The sequence below is a fragment of the Diorhabda carinulata genome, chromosome 12 (genome assembly GCF_026250575.1).
Source record: "Diorhabda carinulata isolate Delta chromosome 12, icDioCari1.1, whole genome shotgun sequence".
NCBI lineage: Eukaryota > Metazoa > Arthropoda > Insecta > Coleoptera > Chrysomelidae > Diorhabda > Diorhabda carinulata.
In genome coordinates this window covers 4,205,612-4,227,464 of record NC_079471.1, presented here as the reverse complement: position 1 = coordinate 4,227,464, position 21,853 = coordinate 4,205,612, and the positions used below count along the sequence as shown (strand labels likewise).

General features: G+C 32.7%; 1 protein-coding gene across 1 annotated transcript in view; it reads left to right on the top strand.

The window, feature by feature from the left end:
* LOC130900327 (uncharacterized) overlaps positions 1 to 21,454 on the top strand; it is a 194,934-nt gene extending 173,480 nt beyond the window's left edge. Inside the window, exons 12-17 of the mRNA XM_057810863.1 lie at positions 2,822 to 3,157; positions 6,598 to 6,662; positions 9,996 to 10,174; positions 10,437 to 10,611; positions 12,640 to 12,759; positions 15,749 to 21,454. Of these exons, the coding sequence (XP_057666846.1) occupies positions 2,822 to 3,157; positions 6,598 to 6,662; positions 9,996 to 10,174; positions 10,437 to 10,611; positions 12,640 to 12,759; positions 15,749 to 15,973 (1,100 nt within the window). The 3' untranslated portion in view covers positions 15,974 to 21,454. The remainder of the gene's footprint in view (positions 1 to 2,821; positions 3,158 to 6,597; positions 6,663 to 9,995; positions 10,175 to 10,436; positions 10,612 to 12,639; positions 12,760 to 15,748) is intronic.
* The last annotated feature ends 399 nt before the right edge of the window (positions 21,455 to 21,853 follow it).

The window sequence follows — 21,853 nt, the reverse complement described above, 5'->3', positions numbered from 1 at the left end:
TTTTTACGTATTACCTGTAGCATTAGTATTTTCCTTTTATTTTATACAGTTCTATGTAATTTCCTACCCCCATTAGAAAAAATAATTACTTCACTTCAAGCCGGAAAACATACTACATTATTGATTAAGGAAAATCTAAAAATAAAATGGTGGAAGTTTTATCACTGACATCTAACATTGTATAACACACAGTTTAACCAATTAATCGATCTGCATGTTAGAAATGACTAATGGCAACAGCAGCAGTTATTCCAAACATGTAAACATTAAAACTCATTGTATATGGACTATATTTTACAAATTTTCGTATTTATTAGCGCCTGTATTTGTTGCTAAATTGTCTGGAATTAGGTTTCATAACAGGTAAAAGATTGACGTTTCAAAATATTATCAGAAAGATCGGAACATCAATTTTTTTACATGTTATGAAGCCTAATTTTAATTCAGAAGATACTTAAAGTCAAAACAATTTAGCAAAAGGTACTATATTTTCATAAATTGATTATAGAAACTTTTAATAAAATTTTTCTATCTATATATTTGGATATTTTGAATTTAGATAATTGGAATTTTCTATATACTGTGGATCGTTAAAGCCGATGGATCATGAATGTGTTCGGTGGGATTGTGGATAATCAATTGATTAATCCTTAATTTTTCAATAGTCACTTGATTGGGCGAACATTCCTGAAATTCCTAAAAACGGCGTTTTGGAATCACTTGGGGAAATTATCTAAATACAAAATGTCCAAATATATAGATAGAAAATTATTATTAAAAGTTTCTAGAATCAATTTATGAAAATCTCATGTAAAATATCCGTACCTCTTGCTAAATTGTCTTGACTTTAATTATCTTCTGAATAAAATTAGGTTTCATAACAGGTAAAAAATTGACGTTTCAAAATATTATCAGAAAAACCGAAGCATCAATTTTTCATATGTTATGAAACCTAATTTTAATTCAGGATATACTTAAAATAAAGACAATTTAGCAAAAGGTACCATATTTTACATGTGATTTTCATAAATTGATTCTAGAAACTTTCAATTATATTTTTCTATATATATTTGGACATTTTGTATTTAGATAATTTCCCCAAGAGATCCCAGTACGCCCTTTTTAGGAATTTCAGGAATGTTCGTCCAATCAAGTGATCAAAGAAAAATTAGGGATCAATCACTTGATTTTCCACGATCCCACCGAACACATTCATGATCCATCGACTTTAACGATCCGTAGTATATAGAAAATACCTATTTTAAGTGTCATAATAGCGAGAGTTGTGAAAATTCACTACACCAGACCATTATTGTGGAAAGTAAATTCGTCTGTGAATAACACAAAAAAAAGTTTTCTTCCTCTACTACTCGATCTAGGATCAATAATCCAAAATCTATTCTGAGGTAAAAGTCATCGTGGTATAAACACTGGTACAACTTCATTCGATATACATGGTATTTGTACTTACTAAGAAGCCTGAAAACTATGTCCTAAAACCAAGAATTCATTTTCTTTTCGGTAGTAACTGTCATCGTCTTCTTTCACAACCACTAACTACCATGAAATCTTGACAGTATCGTTTCAAAATTTCTCTTTTGGAGAAGGTCTCTGTCAAGATATTTTTGAGCATACATCCTTAAGGATGTTTTCATGGCTTTTTCATATGTTTCAAATTATGTCAAATATGCCAACTCCGCACAAAATTAAAAACCTTAAAGCTGGCAAGATCAAGGTATATCAAATGTCGTTTGCATATAAAGTTTGTCCAATTGGTATGTTTAACTAGTTTTTGGACATCTTGAATGGCTGAAAAGTGTTCTTAAGGAAATCTCGTTGTTCCGGAAAAACAGAGACGTAAAAGCAAAAACGGAATAGCAAAAAAACAATTTGCAGCTCTATAGAACGTATAATAGGAAAGGACCTAACAAAAACCCCCAAGTACAGATAGGTGAATTATTCCTTGCTCTAGAAGATACTGTTAGATCTCTATACCTGAAGTCGCTAGACCTAGCAGATAATGCGGTATGCAGATTATGTGGCACTTAGGACGAAACTCCAGAGCACCACACCTTGGAGCGTATGAAATAGAAGATATCTGGAAGCTACAGCCATCTCACATTCTAGATATTTTAAAAGAAGTGGGTTCAATAGATCAGCTGTAAAAACTGAGTTTCCCAGTATCGCAACAAGAATGAGAACCCAATAGATCTTTTAGGTCGCTGTGTATACGATATAAAGAGAAGAAGAGCTTTGAAATACATGTTAGTTCGAACCAAGTGTAAGTCAATCAAGGTTTTTGTCATAAATTACCCTTTAGTAACTATGGTAAACAACTTTTTTCATGTAAGGTTGTTTCATTGGATGTGAGAAACAAAATTTTATATTTAGATTATCACGTCCTTGATTCCATGTGTATGGGATGTGTTTATCACATGACCTATGAACTTATTTCTATTTTTCCAGTCACGTCAATGTCACTTAATCCTCCCCTCGACATTCGAGCTCTGATTTCAGATCTCAGCGAAGCTACGCCGTTTCTAGAGACTCAGCTCGCGCGACGTAGTAAAATTTTTAGTCGCAAATATTTTTGTGTATATTGTATAGTTGATGTATATATAGTAAGTTTAAGTTATCGAACTTTGTTTATTGTACTACCTCACTACCATCGATACTTATCTAGTACCCATAGATAAATGGATATAAATATTTTATATTATTTGTTGATTTTCAAACAGAAAACTTGATTATAGAAATTGAGTCGGACGGTTTAAGTAAAAGTTTCGGTATAGTAGTAATATTACCGTCTTTTTGTCTATAGTTGAATCGCAGAAAAACTTTCACATGTCTAAGACTTTGGAGCAGGCCAAGCATTCAACCACGGTTCCAAGTACGTCGGTTCCTCTCGTCCACCACCGTCCTACACATATTCATCAATACAATAACCATAATAAAATTTTCATCTCGGCGACGGAAACGTCTATGCATACTAGACTCAATACAATTGCGGAATTTATTCCACCTCCTCAGGCTTTTGTACCAACTAGTACTACGAGTACAAGTACCATTACGACGACCACCACTGCCACGACTACAACGACCAAACCCACGACAAGGCGAACCAAACCTCCGACTACGACTACCACAATGCCACCAAGTAAGTTATTAGTTTGAACTTCAAATTTCAGAATTTCGTTCGCAATATATAGTTTTCTAATTTCTTGATGAATAGAAACTGTTGCTATTGAATGTTTATCCATAGTTTTTTGTGTGCTACATTTTTATTTAAAACAAAATAAAGTTTAACCGTCTACGTAAGGAGTTTCTACTCTTGTAATGGTAATAACGAAATTTGAAAGGTCAACTTTTATATCTACTAGTACACCTGGATCTAACCTAAACGCTTGTAGCAGGTCAAACAAATTGTATGACTAGAACTTTATCTAGATAGTGGAAACTGCATTTTCTTGCGTCGCATACAAAAAACTTGTAGAGATTTTCTTTATTATTTCTCTGTTCAAAGTGCCTACAAAGAAGGTTCTCTTTTGTATTGCTTATTGTGTGAAAGGAGCTATTTGGAGGGATGCGGGAGGTACGTTAATCGGTAGGAATTCAGTCTCTATAGAGCGTTTATCGGGAGCGGGCTTGTGTTATGCGTGCGTGAGTTTTGCGAAAACGGTATTTCGGTAACTGAACCCCCATGAAATTCTCCAATATTTGCAATTCGACTGATTTGATCGAAAAGTTTGAAGAGACGAATCAATACTAGATAAGTCAAAATCCGGGCTTCCAAGATATTCATTAATGACCGAAGATGTAGACAGTGCTGTTGCTTTAAACGTGCATAGATCATCATTATTTAACATTTTTCACAAATATTTGGGGTTGTACCCTTACAAAATTCAGTTAGTGCAAGAATTAAAGCCTCAGGATGCTGATCAGGAGCTTGACTTCGTAAACCAAATGAATGAGCTCTTTATCAAAATTTTGTTTTCGGATGAAGCTGATTTTCATCCTAATAGACACGCCAAAAAGCAATGTTGCCGCCACTGGAGTGCAACCAATCCAAATTACAAACATAAGAAACCCCCACATTAGCCTAAAGTGACCGTAGGGGATGTGATGTCAGCGCTAGAAATTATAGGCACTTACTTTTTGAATATGAAAGAGGAAGCACAGTTACTGTGAATTCAGAGCGTTATGTGCAGATGTTAGATGACTTCTTGGTATCTGAACTGAATAAATTTAATGATTATAACCAAATAACATGGTTCGACCACGTCCAATAGATTTCTGCCACGAGCTTGGGAAATTATTCATGGTTTTATCTCCAGAAGAGGTAGCTATTACAGAAAATACCTGTCAAACAGTAATAGGCAATTTTAGTGCTCGATTAAATGAATCCTGCTTAAATAAAGGTCAAAAAGACATAGTCGTAAGATGAGTTGGAGGTACTGATTGTTATATTGAAATAAACGATATTTAAATTCGATATATAATTTACAAAAAAATTGTAGTTGATCATTTGGGCTTTGAATTTAAACGATTCCATTTTAAGAATGTCGTGATATTAGTATTTATTTGCGATCAATCTTAAATGTCATTTGGCAATTTATGCAATAAAAAAATATTCCCTCTACAAGGTTAAAAGCTCGAAATGCGTGCCCAAGCAAAGTAAACTGAAATATCATTCTATAAACACATTTTTTGTTATACCAAACGACGGTTTCAATGCGAATCAAAATTCTATATGTAGAAAATAGTTATATATGATATATTTATGTGACATGCAAACACGGTTGACATTTAATTTTACGATTAGAATTTTTTCTCGCGAAAGATATTAATGTGTGAATAGCTAAATTCATTTATAATTGCGACCACACAATGTAACCATATTCAATTCATACAAAATTGCATAGATTTTTCACTAGAAGGTTAAACAGCTCAACTGTACGTATTCGACGCAGTCTCAAATTAAAAACTATTTTTGTAGTTTGAAGATTCACTCAAATTGAGTCGCACAACACGTTTTCCAAAAGGGAAGGACATAACGAAGATACGAATCAAAAAGGGCATAATAAACTGTTATAGAGGTGGATAAATTTAGTTCTTTAGAAACTGATCTTAGCGCAAAACAAGTAGAGTTAATTTTTTAGATATGTGACGTCCATTCCAAAGAATTATATACAACAAGGTTTAAGCTTAAAACCTGAGGGTCTAGATGGCCATAATACTGAGCCTTGGGGCACTCTACATTCTCCAACTGTAGTACTGCAAATTGTTAATTTATTATGATTAACACAATCGAAATCGAAATCAAAAAAAGTTGTTGCAGTGAAGTGATGGTTGCTTAGTCCGATATAAGATATAATTTTCTCATCAGTAATTTTATTCTTATACTAAGAATTATGATATTTCAATTTATCAAACTATAATTTATCAACTCAATTTTTTGAGCGAGAAAACGCTTAATTATAGGAAGATAACAAAAAATTTCATTTTGAAACAAATTATTCCAAACATTTATGACGTTATATTAAAGTTTACCTCCTGGGTCATATGAAGAGTGTTAGAGCTATTGTATTTGAGGTCCATCGAATATTCAAGCCTCTAATTTCTTTGTGGTATAAATTCATCCTAACGACTTCACAAAATACAATGTGATAACTATTAACGAGAACGGGATGTATTATATTTTGTTTTTAAAGGACTAATTGTCCTTCAATAAGACACTCTTTTTGAGACCTTACTCCTCCCATAGGCAAATTAAATAAGTTTGTATGCAATAAATTTATTTCAGGTGTGTAAAAAACATTTTAATTTCATTTTACCAAAGTAAATCTATTTGTAGAGATGTGAGATCAGAAAATTTTATTTCAAGTCTAGAAATGACTGTTTTTGTCAATTTAAGGTCCTTTATTAAGTCGTTTAACTCGTTCTTTATCAGGTAAGTGGGGAAGATCATTTATCTTGGTCTATTTTATCAAATTTGATACACAAATTTGGTGCTTTAGCACAGGGGTCTCCAAACTACGGCTCGCGGGCCAGATCCGGCCCGCCAACTCCATCAATCCGGCCCGCGACAGCTTAAGACTAATGTGTTACTATGTACTATGTATGTACTGTGATAAGTTGAATGGAATCGAATGAAAACACAGAGTGATAATTACTTTATTTAATTGCAAGGTAAAACTTTGATGATGTAGAAAACTCAACTAAAATATCTAAACTTAAGCATATTTATTAACTAACAAATAACAAATATAGAATTAATCCCAACTAATGAAACAAAAACAAAAAAACACTAATGAGATTTATGGAATTGTGATTTTTCACCGACTATTGTTTTGGCCCTTGGGATGTAACGAAAAAAATTATCCTGGCCCGAAGGCTTCAAAGTTTAGAGACCCCTGCTTTAGGGGTCAATAACAATAAATAACAATAATCAAAGTGTTAATTACGGCTTGTATAAATTACATACTTGCTCTTCAAAACAGTCAAAATAAGCAGTTTTCACAAAATGAATCTTCGGTTTTCCAGCGTTTCTAAACTTTATTCACTACAAATGACTACAATTAATTTTTTTTATTACAGAATCTTGCGTTGTTCAGAGACCACAGTTTCCCAATCATTATATACCAGAAGGAACTTTCAAAAGGGTAAGTTATCTAACCAATATCTACCTTCTTCACAACAAATACGTTTTAATGCACATCTATTTAAAAATAAATTTATTCTATAATATATTTATGATTTTGTATACTTGTTGGAATGACATTTTACTGAAACTCGATCATTGCGCCATTTCTTCACTCAGTTTCGGAAGACTCTCTATTAAGGACATCTACCGGGCTTAGTTTAGGTAAGTCGTTTGGTCCAATATGCTCCCAGTTGAGCCCTCAATCTGTACACTCAATAAGTATTTGACAAATGTGTTCTAGCCCGCAGAATCTTTAATTTTTTCGTCAGTTTCAGTTTCTCGACATGTCCATTCAAGAGGCAATTTTCTATCAGAATCTCAGCTCAAATTCTTAATGCAGATCTCTTGCTAATGACCTCTTCTATTTCTAGTTTTCTAGTGATATTTTCTCTTGTCTTAACTCTACTTTTGTGCCCAGTAGTCCAATCTTATTTTCGTTTCTTTTTCTATCAATTTAGTCAATCATTGTATCGGTGTTATTCTCTAATTAAATAGGTAAACTAAAGTATTCCTGCCTATTTCGTTAGGTACGTCTAAACATTACCAAACTTGGAATTGATTACAGAAAATGTCAACATTTCACTGAATGTTTGGTTTATTTTCATCCATCTTTTATATTTCTTTCAAATGTCGTATTATGGTTGGCAGCAAAGTAATGTAAGAATAGTTTTTAATCATTTATATATTTTCCATTTTGCTCAATGACCTTTTGCCATCATTCTTTCAGCTGCATGATTCCGCGCTCATAAAATTTCTGTTCCTTATCAGCAAAAATCTGAACCAGGTGCGATTAAAGGTCATCGTCATTTGTGAAGTTTGACCATTCAAAGAATTCTGGAAACTTTGAAATAAATGGTAATCAGATCAGGTTTGTATGGGGGATGTGGCGTCACTCCCCAGCCAAGCTCCAATGTGTGAAGCTTTGCATTATCACGGTGAAACACTAAATCTTTCCGATTTGACAATTCTGGCCGTTTTTCTTTGATTGCTTCATCCAGTTTCATTAATTGTTGACAGTAAATATCAGAATTGATCGTTTGGTTCCTTGGAAGCAGCTCAAAAACACTTTTTTGTTGTTTTTCAGCTTTCGATGTGGTTTTGGTGGTTCATCTTGTATGCTCCATGATTTTACTATACTCGATTCATTTTTCATCACCAGTGATGATTCTTTTTAAGAAAGGGTGGGTTTCATTTCGTTTAAGGTGCATATGCAACCTCTAAAACGATTTTTTTCAATTATGACATTGATTTGGTCATCATCAACTTCGATATGCCGACCAGATCGTTGCTCAACTTTGAGCAGCAGGTTTCTTTTCTTTACGGAAACTAAAGCGAAAGTACTTAGTTGCCAACCTCACATATTCCGTTTTGAATCACTCCAAGAAGTTTTCGCGAAAAATTTCCTCTGTAGGGTATTTTTGATATCTATCTTTCAAATATACAATTTTCTCTTCAAAGTCATACAATCAACTATATTACTCTCAAATATATTCAAATCTATAACTAAATGAAGCATAGCTAAATCAAATTTCGTCACCAAGTCGAATATACAAAAGATTAAATTAACTCGAAGTTATGACCTCCAATTTCACTACATCAACGGTTAACTGATGCCAGCAATTAGGACTTTGAGGTTATACAGTATAATCCATATTTCAACGCTACACAAAGGTTACAGAGTCGACTTTAGCTCACACTAGAAATATTCACTATATAATTTATGTTCAGCATTTTATTCTACTTTTATAGAATCGTTTTTCTAACAGTGAAGATATTAAAAAGAAGTATGAATGAACTGCTTACCATATTTTCTTCTTCATCGTCTCTAATTATGGTTTTTTCATTGTTCTTCCGCACCGTTTATCATTATTTTGAGAATATTTTCAACCAAATTACTTTTGATTGCTTTAAAATTAGTTCTAAGAGTTTTTCGATACCGGTTTCTAGTTCCAATTGTTATATCAAACATTTTTTGAATGTACATCAAAAAGATACGAAGATAATTAAATGCAAAAGTCAAATAAAAACGTATTTGTTGATAACAGATAGAAAATAAAAGAGGAAAAGGAGAAGTTTGCATATTGTACTCGTCAAGTCTTTACCAAAATGCAGAACAATCTGAAATGATCTTGGTCAAAAATGTTCTATGTGAATGGTAACTTCAGCTTTCTCTATCAAAGTATGACAACCTCCCTTTATATAACACTTACAAACTTGCACAATGGTGAGTTTATGATCTAACTAAGTTCCGGATAATCCCTCGGGTTTCGAAATGTAGAGGGTTTTTTTGCCATTAGTGAACCAGGTGTTTGCTGGTGGTTACGAAACAATGTGGTCAAGTGTTGTTCTTTATCGATAAATTGCTAGACATTATGATATATGGGACTGTACATCATTTGTTTGGCTTAATGTACGCACATCTTAATGTATCGCAACATGTCGGAAACGAGATTTTGCACGCTAACACAGCTTTATACTAAATATATCGCATTACTCGTTACGGTTTTCGTCGTTGAACAACTTTGTTCTCTTCCTGTCTGATTGATTCGTTTATTATTGTCTGCTACAAGCTTTTTCAATATAAAGTACCATTAAATAGAATCATTGTTTACTATAAACCAATTTTCCAAGCGTTTTATCATGTAAATAATAATAAACAGTTTGGGAACGTTAACTATATAAGTACCACCATCTGTCTTCACTCGAAGATCTGTCCAGTATGTAGTTGTTTTCTGATAATCCCTCGTATATTCACTTAATGTAAATAAAGCCAAAATATACCGTTTTTTTCAAACAGAATAGATTTCAGTTACAATAATCCTAGAAACTTTATATATGTGTACAAACAAACGACTTTGAAACGGCCCAGGTATCCCAAAAACACAGATATGGAAAATCCAGTATAATTTAATCGAATTAAGTAGATTTATCCGTCCGTTGGTTACGAGTGAACTTATTGCTAAAACTACGTAATTTCTGCTTTTATTCCATACAAAACCTGTTCTCATTTCATAGTATGAATGCCTACTATTATTCGAATGAATTTTCACCGGTTACTACCCGACAATAAAACATAAATGGATTTTTTTTGCCTTTTCAACGGTCTCGTGTGAATGTATAACTCAATATACGGATGAGGAAGAACTTTATAACGTAATATAAAACTATTTTTTAGAACGAAAATCCATGTTCTAATTAAATATAAACTTTATAATAAGTAGAACAACTTATGGTTGTAAAACCATCCAACCAAACGATTGTATAAAAATAACAAATTTTATTTGTGTTTCAGATTTACCACGAAGATGAATTTGAATGTTCAGACGTGTGTGAATGTGAAATTGGCGAGAAACTGACTTGTAGAACCATTTGCATAGACAGGATGCCCTGCAAGACTGAATTTGCGTATTACAATCATGCGGCTCCGGCGTTTCAAGCTTTCCGGGGAAGGTGTCTATGCTATTCCGGAAGGTTTGTATACACCTTCCTATCAACTATCTAATCAATAAACTCGTTATTTGCAGCTTTGATATATATTTTCATTCACAATTTATATTTTATTACAGCGAAATAACTCAATCATTTCTTTTTTTCAAATTTTTTATTTTGGTTAATTTCGTTTAGATGCCTTAGGATTCCATTACCAAACCTAAATCTTTATCCAAGTAGATGGAAATGTCGTACGTACCTAAAATAACAATTATCTAACCACGTTGTATAATATATATTGTAGATTCATCTGCATGAAACCCATGCCGAACGATTACTCATTACCTCAGGGTGTTTTCCTCTTTTTGGGATACAGCGAAGTGGATGAGAAGGAGCTCAACAAGAATCACACGGTAATTGTTGTACAAGATATTGTTAGAGTGTTACAAAATATTATTGAAGAGGAAGCTGTTAATGGGGTAAGTTTGAGTTTATTTTTCAATTTGTAGGGTGTTTTAAGATGTTATTATAATTCAATTGTAATTATTTCTTTATCGGAGCACTAAAATCATACTTTTTATCACGAGGCTAAGGATTAGTTGCCAGGCGTTTATCCGAGGCAACTAACCGGACGAGGATTCAAAAATACTTGCGAAAATATTCACATAATTGGTATAATTTCACTTTACTGTGAAAAAATGTTATTTTTCTACTCCTATATTTTTTCAAATTTGTATTACTATCACTTTAATTATACAGATTGTTCATTAAGGACGTCCTGCACTATCAAGCGGCTTGATTAAATCTTCAATATTCAATCTTCTGATCAAAACTCCGAGTCGAAGCTGAGAAGTGGAGGAGTGTGGAGCGTATGATGGTATCAAATGTAGATTTGGACTTCCTGACCTTTACATTGGTTGCTGTGAAGGAGATAAACCAAACGAAGAAAAAAAGACGGTGGTTTAAGGACTGGTTATCAATCACCGTCAATGGTTGCTTCAAGCTTCAAACGGGTTTTTTAACCTATCAATCACGCTTGATACAATCAATTTGATCAAGCCGCTTCATAGTCTAGGACCTACTTTAAGGTGCAAGTTTATAAACAAAACAAATGCAACATTTGATATATGGAAAATATCAACTATTGCCGTGGCTACCTGACTGAAATTTACCAATTAAACAAAATTTACCCATTCAATTTCAATTTTTGCTTTTTAAACCAATGGAAATGTCCGCTGGTGAAATTTATTAAAGTCCAGGTCACAAAAGAGCCGAAAATATTCAAAAAAATTCGATACGATAAATTTTACTCTAAATTTATGGTCTAGAAATACAAAAAAAGTCTAGCAGCTTTACGGAAAACGTGGTAACAATTTATTTTGATGAGTTGTTTTTATTTAAAAAATTGATACCTTCAAGTCTATGGACACATTATTCAACTTCCAAATCTACACTATCAAACATAAAATAGTCGTATCCAAATATTCTTAATTACTTGAAAGAAAAAGGTTCAGCATAAAAAGCTGTAAACAAATTAAATAAAGCAATTCATTGGAAAAGCCCCCGATGTTAAATATTTATATTCTAAAGTAAGAAAATCTTAACTAAGCTGTTGGCGATATTCATAATGAACACACTGTTTACACCAATACTCACTATTGCACTGCCTGACGCGCGTTTCGATAACCAAGTTATCGTCTTCAGAGACTGAAGGTAAACTATTTACTTTTAGTCTCTGAAGACGATAACTTGGTTATCGAAACGCGCGTCAGGCAGTGTAATTGTGAGTGTTTTTAATGTAATGTGGATTTAAATATAAAAAAGTCATTTTGGTAAATAGTATGAATTGTGGGAGCTTGTAGAAGGCATGAGCTGTTCAAGTTAAAACTTGGCGATGTAAACGGTTTCAAAATAACCCACTTAGTAACAAATAACCAAAAAAAACACGAAAATTTCCCGTTGCGGGAAAATATTACAAAATCTGCAAGTAGTATAACATGAATATTCGCCGATAAAATTGTATAACTTCTTATTTTATAAATTATGTCAACGTAAAATGCACTAAACAAAACTTAGGAATGAACTTTTTGAATCTTCCAAATCTCAATTCTCATTACTATGATTGGAAAGTGAATCTACATAAAACGTGTTTTTGATATTCAGTCTTTAGTTTCTAATTTCTTAGATCTTTTTATTTTGATAAAGATGATAAAACAACAAAAATTATATGTTATAATATACTATGAGTACGTTAATGTTTCTAGAGGTATTTTCTGAAAATTTAAGGAATGGATTCACTGTGTTTATTTTTCAAACTTACTTTTAATAGATAATTATATACGTAGATAATAAGGAGTTGAACTGAATCATACTTTTAACAGCACCATTTGTAGAACCACCTAAATTATTTTGATATTCATTACGAATTCAAATGCTTATTTGATTAGTAGATAAATTTTTACCAATGTAATTATCCATAATCCTTCACTATATTTTATTGTTTACAGACACTTTGTACTTTGGAGTTCTTTAATGCAACTAAAGAAAACGTCATTCTTTCTGGAAAACTCTCCGAAGACATCGATTATAGTAAATTGTCTCCACCAGAGATTCTTGCTAAGGAGAAGGTTTGTTAATTCATAATTAAACTAGCTTTTACCCGCGGCTTCGCTCGCTCGCTCGCTCGAATCCATTAAATAAGTATCAGAAATCATTATAATAGGAAAATTGCCAAAAACCTACAAAAATCCATAACTCCATATTGAATGTCCGCGCCTAGCTCCTCTCCAACTCAACCGATTTAAGTGTTCAAAAACTCAAAAGAAAGAGGATATTTCAGCGAGTGTTTTTAAATCAAAACGAACTCTGTAGCTATATTAGAACTTGAGATATAGATCTTTGAATGTAGAAAAATTGCCAAAAACCTACAAAAATCCATAACTTCACATTGAATGTCCGCGCCTAGCTCCTCTCCAACTCAACCGATTTAAGTGTTCAAAAACTCAAAAGAAAGAGGATATTTCAGCGAGTGTTTTTAAATCAAAACGAACTCTGTAGCTATATTAGAACTTGAGATATAGATCTTTGAATGTAGAAAAATTGCCAAAAACCTACAAAAATCCATAACTTCACATTGAATGTCCGCGCCTAGCTCCTCTCCAACTCAACTGATTTAAGTGTTCAAAAACTCAAAAGAAAGAGGATATTTCAGCGAGTGTTTTTAAATCAAAACGAACTCTGTAGCTATATTAGAACTTGAGATATAGATCTTTGAATGTAGAAAAATTGCCAAAAACCTACAAAAATCCATAACTACACATTGAATGTCCGCGCCTAGCTCCTCTCCAACTCAACCGATTTAAGTGTTCAAAAACTCAAAAGAAAGAGGGTGTTTCAGCGAGTATTCTTAAACCAAAACGAAGTCTCTATCTTGAATAGAACCTGAGATATTAAGGATAGAACGTGTGTATGTGAAAAACTCCCATAAGTAATGAACAGGGGGAAATCGCATTTGAGTATACCTTGAGAATGGTGAAAATTAGATGAAATCCGATGGTTGCTGGCTGATTTGTGCATCAATACCTTTCATTGAAAAAAAAATTAAGCAAATCGGTTGGGTAGAACGCCTGAACGGACTCGGAATGGAAATCATCAATTTTTTTAATATATAAGATGAACTATTAGAGTACAACAAAAATTATCTAATAGTTATCTAATAAAAAATTAGAATATCATCCCGATCGAATAAATTTTCCTCGTTTGACTTATTTTGACTTTGATTTGTTGTATTTATATTTGTGATTGTGCTTAGTTTTTATTTATATTTGCTATTTATTTTCATAGATTTATTAATTTTTATCAGGGTGCTTTTTTTAACTAGTTTCTTTTTCTGTTCCATCGTGCTAAACTCAAAAAAAAATTCCCTGAAAGTTTGCGCCCTCAATATTAATATTAAATCCTTGACGAAGGGTGTAAAGTTTTTCATTGTTAAATTTCTATAGCTCAGTGGCATTTCATAGCATCGCTTCGACCGTGGACGGGTTTTTTTCAGTACAGATCTTTATTGTTAAAACAATTTAGATGTTATTATATTTAAATCAAAAACTAATCGATTCTTATCGGCCCAACAATGAAAATTTGCCCTCTACATGGCAATATGTTGTTAATAATGAAGATTATTTCATTATTAATTAAATATAGCGACATTACTTTCCATTCCCTTTCCAGCAGCTCTTTAATTGATTCGAAAAAATACTATAAGGATCACTTGACCTCCCATGTGCTTTCAAAAAATAATTTGCTCCGTAATTTGCTTTTACTGTAGTGGTTTTTCATGTATTCAGAATAGAGTACAATATATGAAGACTTTTCACACAAATTTTGTTTTATTTATGAGGTCCTGTTTGTGATAAAATCAGTTTAACGCTTTTTCTTAACATTTCTTTGTCATTTTCATAGAACTATAGCGTCAAAATAGACTTCTGTAACTGTGATCCTTTACTGATTCTATTGATATTTCTTTTCGTGAAGCTCTCGTTCAGTTCTGAAGATAGCTGCTGGTAAAATGAGGTAGATATCAACTTGTCTTGGAGGAAGATGTTTTTTCTTACAAATTTAGTCGGTTCTTCACGATTCTTTTCTTTAATATCTACAATAATGTACAGTGATATGAGCTCAAATATGTAATGAAGTAAACAAGTTTCATCCATAGTCACAAATCGGTGCAAAATAATTTTTTATTTGATCTAAACACCTCCAAACAGCGCTTTGATTCGACATTGTAACCATCCATTTGTGAAGATGCTTTATCATCTTTAAATGCTTTAAAAATTGGTATAAACGCTTTTAAGTGATATGTCTATTTGCAGAAGACACTAGTTTCTCTTGGAGCAACCTTGACCTCACGACACTAAACTAAACACCCTCAAATCATGGTGCGATTCTAATTTTCTCTGTTTCAACGTTTCTAAAACTAAAGTTTTGCAGCCTTTTGTACTAAATAACACCACCATTGACGTCGTTGAATCTATAAAATTCTTAGAGCTTGTTGTAGATAATTCTTTGATATACCATTCCCTTCTGGATGTCACTGCAGGGACTTCTTTAAAAGATTAAAAATTCTGACTCTTCCTTCCTTTTTCCTAATTGGTAAACTAAATTGCTTACTCCACGTTCAGAATTAGTTAAAGGCTCAATATTTTACAATACAAAAAAATGCACAATCACTTGTCAATTGAAATCAACTTAGTTTTTCTTTACAAATTGTAACAATTTTTTGACAATGAAACATTTCTCTCTCTTTTAAATTCACACAAGTTTTTCCATTACGATTTTTAAAGTTATTTATGTTTGCTGGCGTTTTTTTTTGGACGTGATCATTAAGTAACAGCGCTCTACAGCTTCATTTACTTTCACTTACCATTAAGTTAAGGATGGTTGTTCTACCTAGGGAAGAGCCACCTCGGTTTGCTAATTTTAAAAATAGACAAACTATTTGAGGCATAGCTATTGTTTGAATCATGGTTCTTTGAGGAAAATTAATGAAAATATTTGACTCAAATCTTGCTTTGATCTGTCGATACGACAAATAAATGTTTAAATTCTGTTTATTTTTAGGAGGAATGCGTGGATCTTTTAGAAATGGTTAGCGAGAAGATCAATTCCAAAAACAGAGATTTCGTTTCGAATCTGTTACTGTCAATATTCAAAATGGCGGAAGTGGAAATAATCCCAATCGAAACGAAATCATCTTCAGCGATATATTTTTTTAAACCACATATATTGATATTATCTGTACTACTAACTAAAATATTCCAATATATACAATCAACGCCATCGTGACATTAAGACTGAAAATGTTAAAATAATTATATGTATACATATCATTATAAATATGCGGATAAATTAATGTCAGATGTATTTTCATGAACAGCGTGAAAGCGGTCGATAGTAGCCTAGGTCAATGAAAATTATACAAATCGTCAGTAAAAACTGATGTTTGTTAAAGATATAAGTAGATGGGCGGAATTTGAGTCGACTAAAGAAAAAATTCAATAAAAGGCAAATTTATGTATACTTTAGGACATTTTTTTTAGAAACTAAATACTTATTCACTTGACTATCATTACAGATAAAGCAGAATCGCTCTCATTGCCCGACTGGAAAATGAAATCAACTTTAAGTTCTGTCTATTAAATAACGAGACTGGTTACAATAAAAGATTTTATTATAAAAATTATTCTATATTCGAATGCTCCCCTTCAATATACTCCTCTCCCCTCGCCACATACCTTTCCATACGTATTTTCCATTGATCGAAGCAGTGCTGGATGTCTTCTTTGGTGAGTGCCTTTAGGAGCTCTGCTGTTTTTTGCTTCATCGCTTCCATCGACTCAAATCGGGTCTCTTTCAAAGCAGGTTTTATCTTCGGAAGCAAAGAAAAAGTCGCACGGTGCCAAATCTGGTGAGTACGGCGGATGTTCGAGTAGCAGAGTATGCTTTCTGGCCAATTACTGTTTCAAAGATAGCGCGTTATGGACAGGTGCGTTGTCCTAGTGCAAAATCGGACCGTTTTTTACGAACTCGTTCTCGCAGTGTTGCCAAAACTGACAAATAGTAAGTCTGGTTGACAGTCTGACCCTCTGGAACCCATTCAGTTATCACGATACCTTTAATGTCGAAAAAAACAATCAACATTGTCCTTTGAATTTTGATGCCTCTAGCAACAATTTATAGTACTCAGTCGGAGTTTTTTTCAATTTAACGAGAAATTTGAGATTCATACTTTGCTCCTGTTTTTATTTAATAGTCAGACCTCGTAATCAACCGAGTTGTCAGGACCAGAACATTCTCGATACCACATTTCGTTAGTTTTTCCTGTGTCAGAACAAACACAATGTCTTCTGAATATTCTGACTCATCGTTGCAATTATTCTTTATCAGACGTGTCAGTTCACATTTTCTTTTGCTGTTGTTACTTATTTTGATGTGGACGAGGTGGTAGAAGTATTGACAATAGCTGACTCTGGATTTGTTTTATCAGTCGACATAAACGGGATTTTAGGATTGTATTTGGTGCTAAGTTTGGTATACTTTTTGCCTCCTCTTGTATCTCATTTCATATAGATGTACTTACAGCAAGGTCAGTACCAAGTAACTGCTCTTGGTCAACATTAAGCATGTATTGGAATGGACAGAGCTTTAAATTTTCAGCTCCCTTTGAATGCTACGATCTCATACAGTACGATGTTCACGTGCTGATCACTATTGATCATCGTTTCAACTTGTACGCTAATGCCAATATGTATTTTATTTTTTATTTATGCTGCTCGTGGGTATTCTGACTGTCTCATCTCTGATAGAGCTATAAAGCAAAAAACTGTATGTTGATTGGTTATTTGTGGTTTTCGGTAGACTGATGCAAAAAAAACCACTAAATAGTACTTGGAAAATAATAGAAACTCAAAGTATTACATAGTTCTTTTAACAGAATGTTTGTTTGATGTTTATGATATGAAAAATAATTAAATAGACAAAATCAAAAAGCTACAAATCGAGTTTTCACTCTGTGCATAAATAAAATCATTTAATGTATAACTAGGTTTTACTAGAACACTTTGTACATATCATTGTTGACTATTATTGTTACTGTTAAGAAATAGACTAAATTAGTCACAGACTGTATGTTTTCAAAACGCCGTGTTCAGATCCTTGCTAATACATCACATCATGTATATATTAATTTTCATTATTAATTATCTTCGAATCAGTAGCAGGATTTTTGTAATTTTTAGTTTATAAGGATTTTTAGCTTATACAACAACTGCAATTACTAGTATCATCGAAGACGAAATGTTCAAAGCTATAAACTGCGCAATAACGAATAAGCAATAAGAGTATAAATAAAGTGCAGTAAGAAACTCAGAAACAATTAAGCTGATCGAGAATTTGAAGTCCATTTTTTCTGATTGTCATTCCAGGCATGCGGATTTTGTTGCACAGAAGATGAAACACATTCTATCAAAGTGTGAAAACTCCAGAGCACTACACCTGGGAGCCCATTGATATAGAAGACGAAGATCTCTGATAGCTACAGCCATCCAACATTCTATACTTTTCAAAAGGAGTGGTATTAATGGATCAGCGGGGTTCTCCAGTATCGCAGCAAGATCCTTTGGAGCGTAAATCAACAAAATGTAGTGAATATAGATGTATAAGCATTAGAAACTAATATCTTCTGACAAGACACCGGTAACGTTCGCGTAGATCGCCAAATGGGGTTGAAATAAGAATATGAGTTAGACAAGGGTACATTCTACCTCCAATTCTTTTTAATTTGTGCTCTGAAGAAATATTCAAGTTTTTAAAAACGCTGATGACGAGATCTTGATTTATATCAATAATATACGCTAGACTGATGATATTCTTTCAATAACCAGCTCGTTTGAAGAACTAAAGAGACTCATAGACTATCTTGTTTTAGTCTGGCAGGATCAAGGACTGAAGCTTAACACAAAGAAGATCATAACTAAATATCGAAATGTACCAGAAATGGAATAGTAAACCTGAGAACCGAAATAAACAGCCAAAGCGAGAGCAGCTTTGCAGCAATGATCTTACAAAAAAATCTGCTCATGCGTTTAGAATCGTTTGAGATGTAGGTTTATCGCCGTAGTTAAGAAATAGTTTGTGACGATAAATGAAATCTTCGTTAATGGTTCCGGAAATCAAAAACGATCTAAAACAGTCACGGCAAATGAAGAAGATATAATAATAGTTTCGTTTGTGGAACAAATTTTTATGTCAATTTTTTGATTATCCTAAATATTTTTGTAATTTAACTTTTTTCATGCGATGTTGTTGAAATAACGACTAGAGCTTAAACAATAACGAAATTTAAATCAACAGCTATTTTATCGGAAAATAACAAAATGGGATTCTAATGTTCTAATTTTAAGATATAGGTGTCATTTTTTTAATAAGCTACAAGAACAAAATCAGAACTTTGAGTTGGTAACACTACATTACTTAACAACCCATTACCCAGCTGATCGTCCCTTTTTGTTCAGTTTGGATAGTTTTCCGACCACCGAGTCTTATTGATCATGCACATCTCGTGAGACACCGAAACGAAGAAATTTTTTGTACAAGGAAGCATTGATTAGAGAAAATCCAAATTCGTAGTTCTGAGTAAATAGGACCACTATGAAATATTTTACGATTGTAACTTGGATTGAAAGCTTTCAAGATTCACTTTGTGCATGATTTGAAGCCAAACAAAAAAATTTTTTTTCAATGAAGTCCATTTTTAATTGAACTGCGAGGATAATCCACAAGCTTTTTCAAAACACCACTACATTTACAGAAAATTACTATTTGGTACGGTTTAATTTCTTTGTGTGTTATCAAATTATAAAGTTATTGTCAATGATAAAGGGAATCTTGACGTTTCGTGAATTTTTTTGGGTGGAATTGCACTTTTCCTCACCATAATTATTGATAATTTTCACGCCAAATTCTTCTAAAATGTATTAGCATGGAAGTTTTACATTTTAAGTTAAACTGATTGCAAAAAATGGGTGTTTAAATTAACATGTACACGGTGTTTTTAAGTATTGCTCAGATCTTTAGATACGAGATGATATCCTCATCGGATCTATAGTTTAAACTTTATTACCTATTTTTTGACTAAATAGTCGAAGTGTTGTACTATATAATTTTATATTTGCTTTTGATGTAGGACTAATTTACTAATAACTTAGATCAGGAAACGTCTTCCTAAAATGTAAGTTTTTGACATCCCGAATATCTGCTTGTCCGATAGGTACTACATGCATCAATTGATGCTGCACTACAAAAAGGTCTAAACATATTAAGTTTATAAACAAAAAGCGTTCTTAAAAATACAACTATTACAAATCATATTTTTAATCTTATACGAAGTATGTCAAAAGTATAATTCGTACTGAAATGGTTATAAGTCCGAGAAATGATTTAGTACGATACTAGATAGATGTTTATGGACGAGGCGACGAAGGAGCCGAGTCAAGAATATCTAATCGAGTACCGTAATAATAACTTCACGTACGTATATCATACTGTTTTGATAAATTCAAAATCCTTGCAAGTACACTACAATTCAGTCTTTTATATGGAAAATCTAAACTTGGAGTCATTTTATTTTTAATAATGATTTGGGACTGAAAAAACATAATTATTGGACCGGAGTTATTTCAAAATGAACTGAATGGAAAAAGTAAATATAATTTTTAATTCATCAGTTGTTCCAATTGAATTTTCTTTAAATGGTACCAGCAATGCAATAAAACTGTTCATGTCGATTCATATACTTGACTTTCCGTTTGCCATTGCCGATAAGTCTGCCGTTGGTAACTTTCAACATAAACGAATTTTATATTTTCCCTTCTGCCAATCGTAACAACTTTTGGTAGCAATAGAAAAGAGCCAATCACATCCGTTTGTCACGTGATTTTGACATATGACGTTAGAGCGTAACGTTGATGTTTGTTTGTTTATGGTGATATTTTGGCTTTGCTTGTTTTCTCTTCGTTATTTTCCATAATATCGCTCATAAATAATATATTACAAACAAAAACACAAAAATATTACGAGAACAAAAAGCAGAACACACGTCAAAAAGAATAACAAAATTTTTAGTTTGACAGCAACGTCAAATTCATGAATACAATGTAGAATTTGCCACTAACGTCAAACGGCAAACGTCACCCGTGAATGGCAACAGCAAACGGAAAATCAAGTTTATGAATCGGCCTTTTTTATTGGTGAGATGATGCCTCCAAGGTTGCTGTGTTGTTTTGATTCTTTCAAACCTGCAAACAAGGTTGCAAGCATTTCCTCTAATGACTCTAAAGGGGCTAATATATTGGACCATGACCAAATGCATGTCTTCACATTTGGTCGGATTATTCTTCTTTCTCCAATGATTTGTATTTAATATACAAGGTGTGGCTATTGAATAACGAAACTGGTGGTATAAAATATTCGATTTCGTTATTATGTACATATAATGAACACAAAAAAAATCGAAAAAAAGACGTAATGAACACACCTAACAAATCTTCAAACGAATATTTACGACTCGACGTAGGTGTCGTATGCCCATACAAATTAGTCTTTTGATCTGTACGATGTCTGGCGTAATGTTCAGGTCTATACGAAGCGCGAGGGTTTAAACCAAAAATTTTTTCTTCATCATAAATTTTTATATAAAATTCCATAGAAATATCTATTCCAAATATTATAGTCGACATGTAGAGTTTTTTTTCTTCTCCCTAGATTATAAACAACGCAATTTGATATTGTTTTGAATAATGTACCAAAAGTACCAAAACGTATCGTTTGTCCTTGACGTCAGGTTGTAAATCAACTTACCATGCTTGGATGGTAATAATTCATGCTATATTAAACGATCTAAAACATCAATTTACAATGATTTAAAAAATATAAAAATGAATATTAATGGTACAATTATTAGAATTACGAGTATTATTTACAAAATTTTGATAAATGATTGATAAACGTTGCTTCATACCTCGATTGTTCTGGCTGCAGCGACAGACAAATAATATTAACTGTTTCTTCCATGTTTATTTGACTGTTATACCAATAAATATTGCAATTTCCCTAATTTTTGATAATAAACTGTCAGTTGATAAAATATCAATGCTTTTGGTGCTATAG